We start from the raw sequence: 16,744 nt of genomic DNA, 5'->3' as shown, positions 1-16,744 counted from the left end.
ACTAAAAATCCTGCAGATCTTCCTTCTCCAAACTGGTACCCTGTGACGACAGTTACGCTTTTTTAAAGGGGAGTGAGTGGCTGCCATCTCAGCTTGCTAAGATCTGTATGTTCCCTCTGCATGGTGTTAAATGGCTGTAAAAATGGAAAAGCACCATTTCAGCATTAATTCTTTTTCTTTCAGTGTGATACCCGGGCTAGTGATGAGATTAGCATACAAACAAGCTATGTGATGTTTGCAAAGGGAGACTTTTTTGCTTGTGACATCGTGACATTGCTTTTATAAAGGAAGAATTCAAAGTGAAGTGAAATAATAATAATAATAAAAAAGTGCTGGGTAAATCAGGTAGCAAAGATGTGTCTTAGAAGAGCTGCAATGAAAAATCACACTGAGATTAGGAACCTGCCTTCTTTAAAGCCTGCCTGCCACCGGGGCTGTAACCCTCCCCTAGGTTATAACGAGTCAGACAACTCTAGAGTTTATTGGAGTTGAATTGCCAGTGGTTGAGCTTGGAATTATTTAGTGCAGGTGTTTCTATAACAGTGATATATTGGGAAAATTCAGTGTTCAACAACCATCATATTTCCAGCTGTGCTGTGGTTAGTGCTAGTACAGTGAACCTAATATAAAACATGTGAGAATATTTGCTAGCTCAGGAACTTGTTAAAGGTATTTTCTTACAATATCTGAACTGCTGTGTTTGTCTAGGTGCGTTTCTTTGGTCTCTCATTTTCGTAAAGGGTGTGATATTGGTTTTATAAAGCTGTCGCTGAACCTGGAATCGTTTTCTCTGCATCGAGTGCATTAGTAGCCCTGTCGGCCAGCGTGTAGCACATGAGCAGGTGAAAACAAGATTACGAGGATCCTTAGCACATTCGTCTCGAGCAGCACCTGCGCATCTGTTACACATATAGGCATGTTTTTACTAGGGGTGCTAGAAATCTTGAAGCAAGTGTTGTGAGCACCTATATGTAAAAGAACATAAAAGGAGCAAAGTTAACCGGAGGCTAGGGGGCTGTAAAACGAGGGTAGTGAAGTGCATTCACCAGCAGCAAAATTTGTGAGTGTTAAAAGAGGTTTTATATGTACACATGCACACATGTGCGTTTTTAGGGCTTCTAAAGGCTCGTACATGGGCATAGTAAATGGCTGGAGAATTCATAAGGGTGTTTGTAAAACACAGGCAAATAAAAATACAGTCAGAGACACTCGCGCAACATGCACGTGCTCTGAGCCGAGTTGCGCAAAGATGTTTTGTTAATAATTTTGTGCCTTGACAGGTAGGTTATTCCAATATTCCAAAAGATTCTCTGGTGTCACTGTAAATTTCCAACAGCACCTTCAAGTGATGGCTGGTCCCGTGGATCTCTTTTGGGGAAAGAAGGTAAATACCACTGTGCATCCATACTTAATTGCTGGATGCATTAGAATTGCATCTGGCTGGAAGAAATATATCTACAGACTGGCTTGGCCGTATAATTTATAATTTTCCTGATAGAGAAGGTGTCTTCTGTCTGTGCGCTGCATACGTTGTAGGAGAAGCAGCAAAGGCACCTCTCTCTGGTTTGAGAAAGCGAGCCCGTGTGAAAAAGACACTTAGACTTGAGGAAGGGTCTCTGATTTGGGAAAGCAGCTCAGCATTTGTCGTGACTGAGTTGATGCTCAGTCATTCTCTCCATGTGCTGGTGGTGTTTAGAGACAGGACAGCTCCAGCAGAGCCTCCTTTGGGACCGTGGGCAGAGCAAGCAGAGGTCTAGAACAGGAGTCAGTTTTTCTTGGTAGCCAGAGGCTGAGTTAACATTTGTTAGGAGCTGGCATTAGCAGTTTGGATCCAACTTGGAATCGCTGAGAGTTGTATGCAACTTAACTGAGTATTTCACACCCGTTGGCTGGTGAGTGAGATAAACAGAATCATGTGAAAACTAAATAAATCAAATCCGCGTCTTTCAAAAATAGCCTGGTAATTGAAAACTTCTTACACCTAGGAGTTTATCATGTATCTTCGCAATTTTACTGTCACTGAACTCTGAGAGCCCCATCTCTACCTTGTTGTGCTCCAGTTTACTGAATGCGCAGGCGCTTATCAAATGGGCCATTGGTAGCTGTAGAAATGCAGTAGTATATCCAAGTTAAAATTCTTGCTTTGATTACTACAAATCCATGGAGCCCTTGGGTCCAAAGCTTCCACTGAAGCACAGCTATTTGCAAATAGATTTTTATAGCACATTAGTGCTGGAGGAGAGTCCAAAGAAAATAGTCCTTTTCAATATTAGAACCAGCTGTGACTTTCTTGTGCTGATGACTCATTCAAATTTTTTTTATAGGGTGGGAGAACTAGGCAAAAGAGACAGAGAGTCTTATTCAAGACGTTGTTTGTTTTGCAAAGGGTATCCTAGCCACAAGCCAACTTGATCATACCAATACGCAACTCGTGTTTATTTAAAACTTTTTTTCTTCTTTTAACAGTTCCAATTATAAAAACAGAACCCACAGATGACTATGAGCCTGCTCAAACCTGTGGACCAATGAACCAAGGCTTAAGCCCTCTCTCTAAACCGTACTACAGCCAGCAGATCATGATGCCCCCTGATCCTGGTTCGTGCCTCGTGGCTGGCTTTGCCTCCTGCCAGCAGAGAAACACCGTGATGTCACCTTCACCCAACGCAAGCCCCAAGCTACATGACCTTTCGTCCTCTCCTTACAAGTGCATCCCCAACCCCGGCCACGGTCACCTCGGACTTCAGCAGCCCACTGGAGGTGTCCCCACCATCCAGGAAGTGCCAAGGTCTATAGTTGTGCACCCAAGCTCCCCCGAGCAATCATCTCACATCATGCTGCAGCCGCAGGTGAGTCAACATCTGAGCAGTAGCTGTCCCCTTGGTTATCAACAAACACTCTATCCCAACAGTCCCTCTTCTCCAGTTCCATCTGTTACCCAAGAGCCAACCTATTTGCAGTCCTGCAGTCCAACTCACTCATCCATAATGGGGCAACAGCAGCAGCAACTGCCGAAGGTTCACAGAAATGAGTCTCCAACAACCCAACCACTGTCATTGCCAGAGTTGCATGAGGAAAGTAATCATAATTTGGCCCCTATTCCTGTAACGATCAAGCGAGAACCTGAGGAATTGGACCAGATGTACCTGGACGATGGTAAGTCTTCCACAGCACAGGTTTGCGTTCAACCATGTTGCTCTATCAGTGAGTTCCCTTAACACCTTCCTCCTTTTGAATCCCGGTGGAAAGAAAGTTCAATTAACAGCCTGGTGGAATGGTGCAGACCTTTGCTTGGGTTGTCTCTAAACCGGGAAAGGGCTCTTTAATTTTGTTTGTGATAATGAAACCGTATTATCTAAGCAATAAATGCTGTTAGTTGCCATAGAGCTAGCTGCATGACCGAGAGCTGTGTTGCAAATAATCTTAACCATGTGGTCTTAGCTTATGCCCATGCCAGTGAGCTGTGGAACTGCAGTGAGAACATAGGAGACATGGTCCCAGCCATAACGCAGTGAAACGTCTGGCGTGCAAATCTGCTCACTGGAACTAGATGATAAACTGCTCTCCTTCAGTTGAGAAGGCTCAAATGAAAAACGGAGGCACATCTTTCTGCGTGCCTTCTTGGTCTGGTGGCATCTGATGTTGAAACTGCTTTGTCTTCTGTTCTGACTGTGGCCTTGCTGCTGCTTTTCTTTTTCTTTTGTAAGATAAGTATACATGTTCTGTGTGCACCACTAAAAAGTTAAAGTGCTGTAATGAACTTGTCAGGCTCTAGTTCCCAAAGATTCATTAGTCAAACGTTATGAACGGGACGATTTGAAATTTGATTATGTGACCTCACTGAACTGTGATTTTGCACTTGCTAAGTATCCTGGTAGTATTCTGGACCCTCACCTTAATGCAGTACGTGAGTTCCCTTCCAATAGCCACATAGCTTCTATAAGATACCATGCTCTTTGAAGAAGAAATGCCTTTGAATTGGCTGCACTGGAACTAATTGGGGCCAAGGAACATCTGAATGCGATTGTCTTTCGGCGAAAATTTAAAGACAATCCATTGCGCTGCTTTTAAAAAAAGGACACTTAGTCATTCTCTTTTAAACAGCATGATACTCACTGAATTGGGATTACAAATGAGTGTTTTGGAGCTCGAGGAGCAGCCTTTTGCTTTTGTCAGCTCCAGGAAAATGATTTTTCTTAGCAGAAGTTATTATTGGTTACATGATAGACAGGTCTAAGGAATTTTTCCTAATTAGAAATTCAGCTTACTGAAGTTCCTCACAACACATCTTTTGTGGCAAGGTTTTCTTTATATTGTGTGCATTTTCCCCACATATCTATGCTGTAAGGAGCAAGATTCCAACAAACCAAAGGAGAAACCTACACAAGCCAAATCACAAAGCAGTGCCCAGATTTTGGTTTTGAGAGAAACCAGAAGTTATCTGTGGAGGGAAGAGAACACGGATAAAATCTGAACCTAGCCTATAGCTGTCTTTCCAGAAAAGCATCAGTCCTCTGACAGATAATCAGGAGTAATTGTAGAAGCCACCATGTTACATCTGCATTGATATTTGAAGATCTCTTCAGCTAGCCAAATCCAGCTCTACTTCCCTTTGGCATCCAGCAGACTATCAAAATCGTGCTGTGGCTGACCCCAAGAGCTGTAGGCCAAGAAACAATTTTTACACCGGAACAGTCATGGCAACAATATATCATAGAAAAAAATTAACTTGCGTAGTTCCAAAAGGTTGAAGCGCTGCCGGTTCCCTCTGAGGGTGGGACTCAGAAATGGTAACTGGAGGAAGTCCCTCTTCTGTGTCTAAACTGGTATTTAGGTTCGTCTCAGGGATCGCGCTGACAGAGCATAACCCACATGAGCTGCTCTTTCCTATCAGCGCCTTGTCTCACTGACTGAAGGAAGGGTCATCCACACTGTGCTTTCTGTTGAGAAAATGAAGCCCTTGTAGAAACCTGGAGTGGATTACTACTGCCTTTTTTTCTTGGCGTTTGGGCAGTTGAGAGAGAAAGTACGTGGCAAGAAGCGTTTCTTGCGGCACCTGTGCTGGCCGAGACCTTCTGTTCAAACCCTGCGGAGCCCTGGCATGCCTCAGGCACAGGAGCACAGAGGTGGGAGTCGGACTGGAAGCCCGTTTAGGTCTGCACTATGTGCATTTCATGGAGGCAACCTTACCACCATCAGTGCAGACACTGGGATCAGTCTTTTTTTGATCTTTGCGCCTGTGAACAATACAAAAGCCAGAGAGAGGTCACGTATACTCGACCGCTTACCACGTGTCTGGCTTTTTCTTTTTTTAAATAAAAGTCTACCAATTCTTTCCTTCATCCCCAAGGCAATTTAAAAGTAATGTAATATTTTAATGACATTAAAAAACCACAGAGCATCACTCCATTTAAAAAGTGGATCTTAACAGTGTGTTGTAGGCATTTAATACCTCCAGTGTTACATGAAATTGTATTGAATGAGATATAGACATCTTGCATACTTACGGGTCTACCAGACAAAGAAAATATCTAACTGGTTATGCCAGATTATATTTGGTAAAAGTTTGGTTGCTTGTATACCACTTTAGGGAGGTTTGATTTACTCATCTAATATACATATAGCAGTCTCGGATCAGGTATAAACAGATTTTTTTTTTTTCAGCTTATGGGATCAAAGCAAAAGTCATTTATTTTGGTCCAGAGTATCTCCAAATATAGACCATCTATACTCTGCAGTATAGATGGAAAAAAAACAGTGAGTGAGTTTATATAAATATATATCCTGTATATGACATTTTTCTGCTTCAGTAATGGTGGGCAGCTGAAGTGATATAAAGGGAGCACCAAAAGAAACTTCCCTTTTGGCAAGTAAGTTTTGGTCTTGGCAGTCTTATTTTAAATCAAAATCTACAGTAGCCACCTGGGCTACTCGTTAAATGTGCTGCCCATTTCACTATGTGAATATATGACTCAACATGTAGAACATATTTAAAACTCGCCCTGCGAAGTGATATCTGATATATTATGGCTGTGCTCTTGATATTTAGAGGTATCTGGCTTGTACACCAGCACTCCTTTCAAAGAACTCGAGTTCAACAAACATTGTGGCTGACTCTCTTTGCTGCTTTCACAGCAGGATCTGATTAAAGTCATGGTTGCAGCGTGACATTTGGAACCGGTTGCCCGGAGAAGTTGTAGATGCCTCGTCCCTAGAAGTGTTCAAGGCCAGGTTGGGCAGGGCTTGGAGCAACCTGTCTGGTGGGACGTGTCCCAGCCCATGGCACAGGGGTTTGGAACGAGATGACCTTTAAGGTCCTTTTCAACCCAAAGTATTCAATGATTCTGTGATTTATGCCTGGTTTTGGTCCTTTGCCCATGGCCCTCACCACCAAAAGGTCTTAGAGCAAGGTGCAGCATGCTAGGGCACCCTGGCAGACCACGAGTTGGTGATGGCTCCCAACATGTCCCTCTTGGATCTAACCTGGGGTAGATTAGTGCTACCTTGTACTAGGGTGATGGAGCTCATGGAAAGTTCATAAACAGGCAGGCTTGAGGGACCTCTTCAGGGCAAGTCCATGCAGTAATTACTTCTAAGAGAAAATATTGTATTTGGGGGTCAGTGAGTCTAATGTGCTGTTGCAGGCTGTTGAGGAGTGGAGTTAGCGTTGCTCAAATTGGTGGCCAGTTTGGGGAAGCCACAAGCTGATAATAACTCTTCCTGGGTCCTTGATCAAATCATGCTTCTTCTCTGTTGAGGAGGGCTGCCTGGATAATTTTTGCAATTTTTAACTGCTTTTCATAGTGGTAGAAGAAACTCCAAGCCAGAGGCACTGGAGTGTGGGTTCACAGAGCTTTCATGATGTTCCTGCAGCTGGGAACTGGCCAGACTCACAACAGGAGATGCTAAGGTGACTTAAAATCACCCTCCTCATCCCCGTTTCCCTTTCCTGGGCCTAGCGTAGCCTGAGTGGAACACAGAACTGAGCTCCAAATCTTCTATTTCACCAGGATGCTGAGAGTTCAAGTAGGCGTGCTAATGCCAAGAAACATTTTTTAGGTTGTAACTGGCACTTGCACAAGCTATTACATTTTTTACCTGCAGCAGAATGACACTCAGTTGTGAAATTATTTCCTGCCGTTGGAAATATCAAAGAAAGTAGTTTTCATTCCAGATGGAGATGAAGCTGTTTTGAAAAAGCAAGGACAAAACACATTGGTACCAACAGGAAAAAATGTATGACTTGTGTTCTCAACAGATTTCAAGCTGTATTGTGCACACTGTGATCCTATTTGTTGTATTAATGCACAGAACTTTACACAAGTAGGTTTAATTGAAAGCAAAGCAGCATCCCGGAGGATTCTTCTGTTGAGGCATGCTTGAGCACTGAAGCTGAAGAAGACCTTGGCTTCTTCAAGCTTTGCCTGGGTTCTGTTCTCCACTTTTGAGATGCAGCCCCATCCATGCTCCTGTTGCCGGCAGTGGGGCCCAGGGTTCCACTTGCTGCTGAAAAAACCTGTTTTTCAGAATGTGTAGGAGTCAGAATTGGTATAACGATATCTGAAAGACAGATCCCCTGTCTGAAGTTTTGTATAATTAATTCAGCCCCCTCCTCTCCACGCCGGATGCATTCACAAAGGTCTCAGTCCTGCTCGGATCTGTACGTCTTCAGTGTAGTGAGATGAAAATGCACAGGCCATAAAGGAGGGTATCTGATGTTTAGCTATATGGCTAACAGAAAGTATCAGAACCACATCATCATCTTCCGTGGAACAAGGAGGCTTTTGTTCTTGTGATTGTCTTTGCACAGCTGTGAGTTTTATAGCACGGTGCCAATGAATGCACTCATTGCGACTTATTTTACCCTGAAAAGGTAAATTGGGAGCATTAAGCCCCCAATAAGTACGTAAAAGTGGCAAAACCACAGGTAAAGTGTTACTGAAAGCTGCGGCCCTGCCAGCCATTTCATTTTAAACATGGCTCTTTTAAAAATAACTTTTGCAGTAAAAGCTGTAACTCCTGGATGTAATATGAGCTATTGCTAATGTCATTCCCATGAATTGGTTACAGTGTTGAACTGTTAGATGTCTGACAAGTCCATATATCTCCTATACAGTATATACGAAAGGGGGTTTTTTGCCATATGTTCTTTTTTTCGCTCCTCTATATTCTTCAGATGCACGTGGTTTGGTGATATAGTTTATTTGAACAGGAACCGTAGCAGACAGAATTATTCTTTTGCTGAAATGTATCCTTTTCCATACATCTCGGCCCCATGATTAAAGCGATCGGCTCTCAAGGCATTAAGTTTAGTCTGCTGCTGCTGCCACAATTATGCCTTTGAAAACTCAGTGATTTCCAGTAGTCCAGATGTCATTAGAACAACACGCAGGTAGTCTGCAAAGTCCGGTAACACTGTCTACACTTGGGTCTGGCTCGGGCGAGCTTTTCCCCTCCCTCCCTCTTGGCCAAGCCTCACAGCTCTGGGAGAAAACAAATAGCTTTCCTCATGGAAAGTTTGACTTCATCTGGCACGGGGCCTGAGCCTGGACCCTCCTCGTCTCTAACGATGATTGAAAGCGTACATGCTACCGTGATAAAACATGCTGAGTCGTTCACATTCGGGGACGGGGTTGTACGCAGTGAGTAAGGCAGCGTTGGAGTAACGCGCTCGAGTCAGGCCTCGGGTAGATGTGCACGTCTGCGGGATCAGGTTTTGCCGTTTCCAGCAGATTTGATAAGTTGAGTCTCCTCTCGAGGTCCACCAGAAGGAAGCCCTCAGAAGAGGAGCTGACCAGACAAGGTGTTCCCCAGTCCCAGGTGCTGTATGCCATGAAATCTAGTAGCGAACTTTGCTTTCTTCCAACAGCAGAACTTAGATTTCCAGGGAGATCCTTGCATTTCAGGCTTTGCAGGATGTGTCCAGTCCCTTCAAAGAAGTCCTGAGTGGCCTCCACCTTCATTCAGTGATGGTGGATGCTGGTGGAGGAGGCTGGCCAAGCGATGGGGAAGCTGCCGAGATCATCAGGCAGTGCTTTGCAGTGGTTTGGTACTTGAGAGTGGTTTTGATGTTGCGAGCCCAAGCGTTTGTTTGATCTGCCTCTGTAAGCGCACTTTCACGTGAAGTATTCTGAGTCATTAAATGTTCAGCCCATTTCACCCCCTGCTTGGACGGGGCTTGGAGCAACCTGGTCTGGTGGGAGGTGTCCCTGCCCATGGCAGAGGGGTTGGAATGAGATGATCTTTAAGGTCCCTTCCAACCCAAACCATTCCATGATTCCATGACTTTTAGCTAAGCGCCAGCTCCGGGCTGCAGCCCGGCTGTGCAGTTAGCTGGGGAAGAAGGCACTTCTTGCTCCCATGCCTGATTCACTCTCCTGTTTCCATAGTAATGGCCATTGGCCTTGCTGTTTCAAATGGCAAAGGTTTTGTGGGTTATTTTCTGTAAGTTTTCCTTGGCGATTGAGGGGAGAAGAAGTTGCTGTGTCTGAGCCTTGGTAACATTTACATCTGCTTTTAAACCTGGAGGAGTGCCAAGGAAAATACATGGCTTGCAGAAGCACGAACTCCATGAGAAAGCTTTGTTCTGATGCGATTTGTTTTAGGGATCTATCTGTTCAAAACATTTTCGGATGAAGCTGCGTAGTGTGAGCCCATCAGGTGTGGCCTCATGGCTGGTAGATGTCCTCCATGATTCCTTGTCCTCACCCCATCCTGGCAAAACACTTCTGGGGGGGAGCTGTTGCAGGAGACCCTTCTTCTCCAGGGAGAAGAGCATCACACAGAGCTAGGCTGAAGCGACTGAGAGTTAAAAAAACCCCTTGACTACTCCACGTTGGGTGCTTGGGGCCAAGCACCGCTCGCCGAGCAGAAGCATCTGTGCCTCTGCTCCTGCTTAAGCCAATAATGCTGTTCCCACGGGGTTTGCTGGGAATGGGACCAAGCGCGTGGCTGGGACTTAAAACATAATAGCTGCATTCATGGAAATCTGGTCGCCGATAGACAGGCGGAGGGGGAGTCCTTCCCAGCAGATTTCTGCGCGGCTCAGTTGATTGTGTCATCTGCGGGGAGCTCGGTCACAGGCCTGATAGCAGGTTGACCACTGCTGTCGAGACTTGGGCTGCCTGATAACCCGGCTCCTGGTCTTTCCTCCTCTCCTGATTGCACCCAAAGCAGGGCACAGGCTTTGCGCGACAGGCTTATCTCTGGGCTGGGGGGAAGCTTAATGAAAAAAAGCAGACCCTCAAAATGTTCCTCCTCGTGTCGCCGAGGAAGCCTGCAAAGTCTGGGCATTGCAAATACCTGGAAACAATCAGCGAGTTAGAAATTACAGTAGGAAAACCACGGTGCTGTTCCTCGGTGGCCAGCCTGGCTGGGTTGTCTGCAGACAAGGGACAAGTATCAGAAAGTCACGTGAGATGGTGCTGCAAGCGTGTCAAAATTCCCCAAACTGTATTGTCTCTGAGGAGCATGTGAGCTGCAATATGAGCTTGAACAGTCTTTGAAAACAGTGCTACAGGCTCTCAGAGTCCATAATTAGTGGATGAAATTCTGTGGTCCTTATGTAGTTATAGCTCACGTGATCTGAGCATCCTGTGCACTCAGGAACATTCCTTACTGGCCTTGCCTTTGCACAACTAAAGCATGATTCTTCTACTTATATTTTGGCCCTTCTGCAGCCATATGAAAGTGCAGAAGACAAGATTTGACTCTTCATGTCTATGCTGTCTTGTTAGATTTCTATAGGAGCTGGGCCTGAAGATTTGTTCCATTTCATAACTCTTGTTGTACCTTTGGGGTTGCAGAATAGGTACTGGAGCAGATACTACAAATCAATTTTGATACCCTGGGAGCAGCAGTCAGTTCTTTTTCTAGTGCTTCAGGGAAAATATGTTTCATTGCCACCTCATAAGCAAAATCTTCTGGAAATGACTTAAGAAGTAGAAAAAAATGCTATTTTGGGTCACAAGAGAAGCCTCCAGAAATATAAAACTGAAGAATAATGTATTTTAAGTTCTCTTTCGATCCTGTGTATGCAAATCCACACACACCTAAGGTATATGTGTGCACACATACACAGACATAGATGTAATGAGCTATGAGACTGGGTATACTAATTATTTTGCTGCTTTCAAGTTGTGGTGGGTGAGAGTGATGTAAGTCCCTGCTACTCATGACTGACTTCTCTGAAAATCCTGCAGGTGCCTGTTGAGTAAAACCTTTCAGAAACATGAGGTGTTGGAGAAGCCCCTCCTGTGGACCTCCTGTTGCGCACAGCTAGTTTCTGAACTGAAAGGCCTCTCGCAGCTCTGGGTTGATGGTTGAACTTGATCTTAGAGGTCTTCTCCAACTTTAATGGTTCTGTGGTTCAAAATCTGGTGCCAAGCTGCTGTGTGCCTCTGAGATGCACTTCTCAGCCCCGACAAAACCTTCTCAGGCATCTGAGCTTTGCTGTCCAGCTCTTCTTTTGGAAGACTGAAGGAACTGATGGAGGTGGTCTCTTTGCTATTAATTGGCACTTTTTTGTTGTTTTATTTTTTCCCCCCCTCTGTGTTCTACCATGATCCCTGCTGTGTGTGGACCCAGGTATTCACTTGAGGACTTGCATCTCAGAGCATCTGCATGAGCCTCTAACAACTCCAGGCTTCTTCTCCTTATAGTAATGTGTCTCTGGGTCAGCAGTACTGGAAGGGTCAAATGTTCTTCTCAATCTAAAATGACCGTGTGTGAAGCTGTCATACGGAAAGAGGTTAGCAGAGAAGACAGTCCTGATTTCTTTTCAATTACACACACTCTTGTTTTCTTTCTTCTGAAAAAATCTCGTTAACTGTTAAACATTGTGCGAGGCGATACAGAGCTGTCCCCTGAGCCCTGGCAGGCAAAGGCCAGAACTTCCTGAAATTGCTAGAATTGGTGCAACGCAAATTCAGGTTTTGCAGAAAGATATAATGACACCAGGCTCTGGCCAGATGTACCTCCCCCAGTCACTGCACGAGGTCTCATTCAAAGGGTGTCCTGGAAGGGGTCCCTTGATAAAAGCAAGCAAGCACATGTGTGTATATGCATTTATTCTATTTGGGAAACGTTTACAAAAAAAATAAAAATAGAAGCTTTCTCGTGATGTAGTTGCACAGTTAGCAAGCATTTTAAAGTTTCGGACTTAAGGGTATGGCTGTGAAACTACCTGGCGGTGTAATTAGGGTGAAAGAAGGCTTGAGAAAAAGAGAAATGAGAGGAAGGTTAAATATAACATCCCCATTAAAAAAAAAAAAAAGAAAAAGGAAGATGAATTTTGGAAGAAGAGGGGAAAGGGTGAGCGTGGGTGTGAGAAAGAGGAGTTTGTCTAAAACCGAAATGGTACAAATGAGTAGCAATAGCCCAGGATTTGTCTGCCGTGGAAAAGTGTATCTAAAGAATACCTCACTTTGCCTTAAAATAATTTAGAGAAAGATGATAGGAGATGATGAAATGAGCAACATGCTTATTAAACTTAGATATCATCTGTATCTATATCTCTATGTATATCTAGATATCATCTGTATCTATATCTCTATGTATATCTATATATCTATATTTATATCTATCTATATCTATATGTATGAAGAGAAGGAGCATCTGAGCAGAAAGTTCAAGCCGGAGGAGCCCTTTCAAAGACCCCTCATGAGTGCATCTGGGCTTGGACTCATCGTGTCTTTCTGGAAAAGCTGGATTGTGATAGAAAAGAAGGGAGTGGGAGGTGCTCTTTGAAGTAATACAGTCATGTCACCTGAACTTAGACATTTCCATATCAGTTTTAAGATTTCTCCTGCACTGTAACAGGGCATCCGATAAAAATGAGAAAAATCAGAGAACACGATCCATTGGCTCTTCTCCAGTTAGAAGTCACCCAGAAAAAATACTGCTTAGAGGGAGGAGAAGTGATCAGCCTTTGCTGGGGCAGAGGAAGATTTGTAAACCCCCTTTTCAAGGTTATACGATTGAAGAATAAAACAGGAAATCCCCTTGATTTTCAGCTTTCGAAAGATAGCCTTCAAATTGCACTTAGAATAGGATCCAAATGCCATGAAAAATTTTTCCATTAACTTCGATGGACGTTCTAAACCAGGATGTGTTAGATCAGAGGAAATAATAACAGACTCGCAAGTAAATTAACAGAAGATTCACAACACGTTATGAATCACTGTATTAAAGAATCAATTAGAGCCAGCTATTTAAATAAAGGCAGAGTAGTAGCAAAAAAATAAATAAATTTGCACTAGAAAAAAAATGAGAACATCTGCTGAAGTTTCCAAAGCTATATTTAATATTAACTTGGGAAAAGCACCTGGTGTCTCATCAAAAATTTGTAAGCGTTTCCAGACCAAAATCACTCGGATACTTTTTAAAAAAAAAGAAATCATGTGCTCAACCGAAAGAGAAAACTCCTCTCTAAACCCTTCCCTGCTGCTGGATTTTGTTATGGGCAATATCACCATCTTAAAACAGAGAAGCCACAAAATGTTTCGGTGGGATTCCAGTTTTTTTGTTGCTCGTTAAGTTCTATTACCACACAAGCTGCACCTTTGGCCCCAGTGAACTAGTTTTCTGAAACGGGGCCTGCCCTCCTATAACAGTAGAATTACCCAAGAGTGGGGTCGACTTTATTATTATAAAGAATATTTTGGATTCAAGCTCTTGGCGCAGAGGGAGAGTATGAAAAGAGAGCAGGCTTTTGGTAGAGATGCCAGATTTCCTTCCCAGAAATCTACTAATGGATGGACCTGTTCTTTGGTGGTTAGCTGAGTATTCAGGAAAAAAAAAAAAAATCTGCTTTTGAAATTTGAAGCAAAGCTTTTGGGTTTTTTGGTTTTTTCTTTTTTTAAAACTTTATTTTAGTTGGGAAGGACTGCCTATTTCTGGTCAGGTGGGTTTGGTCAGTTAGCCTGTGTGTCCTTACTGTGATATTTCAGGGGCTGTATTTACGGTTTCTGTGATGATGTAATGTAGATTTCTGCAAGGACCAACATGATTTCTCTGTTCTCGGTTAAGACGTTGTTTCAGGGAGGAGCTGGCAGATGCTTGTGACGCTGAAGGAGGCTGCAGGATGGTTTCTGCTCTGCAGGGTCCCTTGAGTGACGCAGGCCACCACCTGCCCCTGCCTCTTCTGTCAAAAGTGCCGGTGGTCAGGAAGTTGTCTGAAGACAGGTTTAAATTTCATACGAAAAAGTTCCCTCGAGGGGAAGCACCACCTGCAAGGGGGAAAACCCCACGCCTGGACACGCCAAAATGATTGCAGGGATTGTTCTTTAAGAACAATCTTAAGTGGGAATATTGCTCATAATGTGGAAAAGGCGTCGAGATTTTCTGTTGCTGCTGCAAAATGAGAACCTTTGACTTATCTTGGTTATTCTTGATAGACACAACTGGATTGCGTCAGCGCAGATCCATCTAGATCTACCGATTTCTGTCTCTTCAGACACTAAACCTGTTTATTTAAGAATGAATGTACTGGCTGCAGGGGTGATTCTTCGAGCTATGTCCCTGCTTGAGATTACCCGACTTCTAAGTACAAACAGACATGGCTGTGTATCTTTTTCTTTTTTTTTCCTTTACAGACTTTTTTCATATTATGTATCTGTAGCTCACATGCCAATGGAAATCAGGAAAGGAAATTAATTTGTACGAATGGACTTCATAAAATTCATGATTTACCGGTAATGAAATCCTGGTTTGCAGAATGAGAAATAATAGGGCTTTTCCAAAATATCTTAATCCTTGGCTATGATTAGTGGCATAAAATGAACCATTCTTTCCTATGTCTCTGAGGTCCAAGTTGTGCTCCATGTAGCTGTGTGATATTCTTTCCAGTCTCATGTCAGTAAATAATTGCCGCGCTGCTCTTTAGCCTGTCTCTGACCTTCACTGTGCTCTCCTTTCTCGAACAAAAGCTGAGAATTGTGACAGATTGATCTCTGGCTGCAATCTGATCTAGTCTAGTGTGAAAGGAAAGTTCATTAATCCACCTTCCAAATTCCTTAACCAGTTCACCATAAATGTCCTACTCCAGAAGCACATGCAATACAGCGCAGCCATAACAGTGCTTAAAACGGGATTAGGCAATACCTCATATTTTCTAAATACTTCTGCTTTTGCAGAAATGCAAACTTGCTTTCTTTATAATGTCAAGGGTGGTGGTTTTTTTTTTTGGTAAGAGAATTATTTTAACCAGTTTGGGTTTTATGAGTTTCTGCTAGAGTATTGTCTAGTCTGTCTAAACTTGGCTACTTTATGTAATTCTAGTTGTTATTACCTGAACGTGAACCAAAGATGGCTTGTTTTTTAAGGAGCCTCTTTTAGGGATGAGAAGAACCAAGTGGCTTAACATTGCCTTGTTTTAACAGTTAAAATTTGGCAGAGGAAGTGTCTGCTCAAGCACAGCAAGGATTTTCAGACCTAGAGAAATGGCAAAATCAGGGAACAGATCTACTTGCCCTTTTTGTTTGCGTATCAATGTTAAAATGTTACAAATAAGATTTGGAGAATAATGAGCAGAATAAGGTGTGTACAATGCAGTGGCTGAGTCTTTCTTGCCAAGCCACCAGACCTGTACTCTGTGCATTTGTAGACAACTTTTACGTGTCTGCCGGGGTTTAATAAGGACTTGATGCGAAGCCCCTTGAAGTGGATAGGAGTTCTATTGTCTTCCGTGTTCTTTGGCTCAGGCTCCAGAAAAAATAACCAAAAAAAACCCCAAACAAAAAACGCGTTGAAATCTCTTAATCCTGGACAAAGATTTAAGGCTCCAGAAGTTGATATTTAACGTGGTGTTGCTGTTGGTTACAACGCCAAGTCCAAACGAATCCCACGGAGCCCTACGTTCTTGCACATCAGAGTGTGGAAAACTGTATTTTGGGTGGAAGGAGACATTATTTTTCTCCTGGAGTAGTTGCCATCCAGGTACCTAAGGCCCCTTGGTATCGTTTTGGAGCTCTCCTGAGTTGCTCTACTCTTTGGCGCGGTCTGTAACGAGACAATGAGGACACCACGCCATGCGTTCTCCATGGAAAACGAGTAATTCCAGCAATTTTCCGCTTTCTGTAATGTTTTTCTCTGAAGCTGGGGGTGGGGGTGGCCTTCTTTATGCACGAGGAGCTTTCTGTTGCAGCTCTCCACAGATAGCCATGACAAAGAGAAAGCATGAAAGCTTCTGGGGCAGAACGTTCATCCTCACTTATCCGGCCCTCGGAGACATTAGCTAATCGAGGCACCATGGGACAAGTGCAGTAAAGCCACCTCTGTTATCCCAGTGAACATGGAGGCTTATCATTCCCATGGCCATTTTACAGGATTTGTTTTCGTCTGACAACAACATTGCGGCTATCACCTCCAACAATGAATCTGATGCCGGCTCTGTGTGTTATCGGCTCCCTAATAACTGTTTTTTTTTTTTTTCCCTTTTTTTTTTTTTCCCCCCACCCCATTTGTGAGAATTTGTCCCCTGGAGCTCTTCTCTATCAGGGCCTTGCAGCTGCTGTTATTTTAGATATGGCAGGAAGTAGGTACCGGAAAACAGCAAGAGCTTGCAGCACTCAGAAAAATCTAGAAATTCCTCTGATTTACCCTGGGCTCTGGCTCTGAGCAAAGCTGGTTGCAAAAGAATAATTAAAAAAAAAAACACATACACTCCCAACTCTCATGTTTCACTAGAGCGAGAAGCTTACATCACTACTACTATAATAATAATAGTAATAATAGTAATAATAATAAT

General features: G+C 43.5%; 1 protein-coding gene across 1 annotated transcript; it reads left to right on the top strand.

The window, feature by feature from the left end:
* Positions 1 to 2,466: 2,466 nt before the first annotated feature.
* Positions 2,467 to 3,153, top strand: LOC104271851 (nuclear factor of activated T-cells, cytoplasmic 1-like; the record flags this gene model as incomplete). The annotated part of the gene is made up of 1 exon (XM_009866663.1): positions 2,467 to 3,153. A coding segment is annotated over one exon (687 nt), but the record flags the coding sequence as incomplete, so codon positions are not given.
* Positions 3,154 to 16,744: the final 13,591 nt, after the last annotated feature.

This window comes from Apaloderma vittatum, unplaced genomic scaffold (assembly GCF_000703405.1).
Source record: "Apaloderma vittatum isolate BGI_N311 unplaced genomic scaffold, ASM70340v1 scaffold16440, whole genome shotgun sequence".
Lineage (NCBI taxonomy): Eukaryota > Metazoa > Chordata > Aves > Trogoniformes > Trogonidae > Apaloderma > Apaloderma vittatum.
The sequence above is the reverse complement of the archived record's forward strand: the minus strand, read 5'-3'. Positions and strand labels throughout refer to the sequence as shown.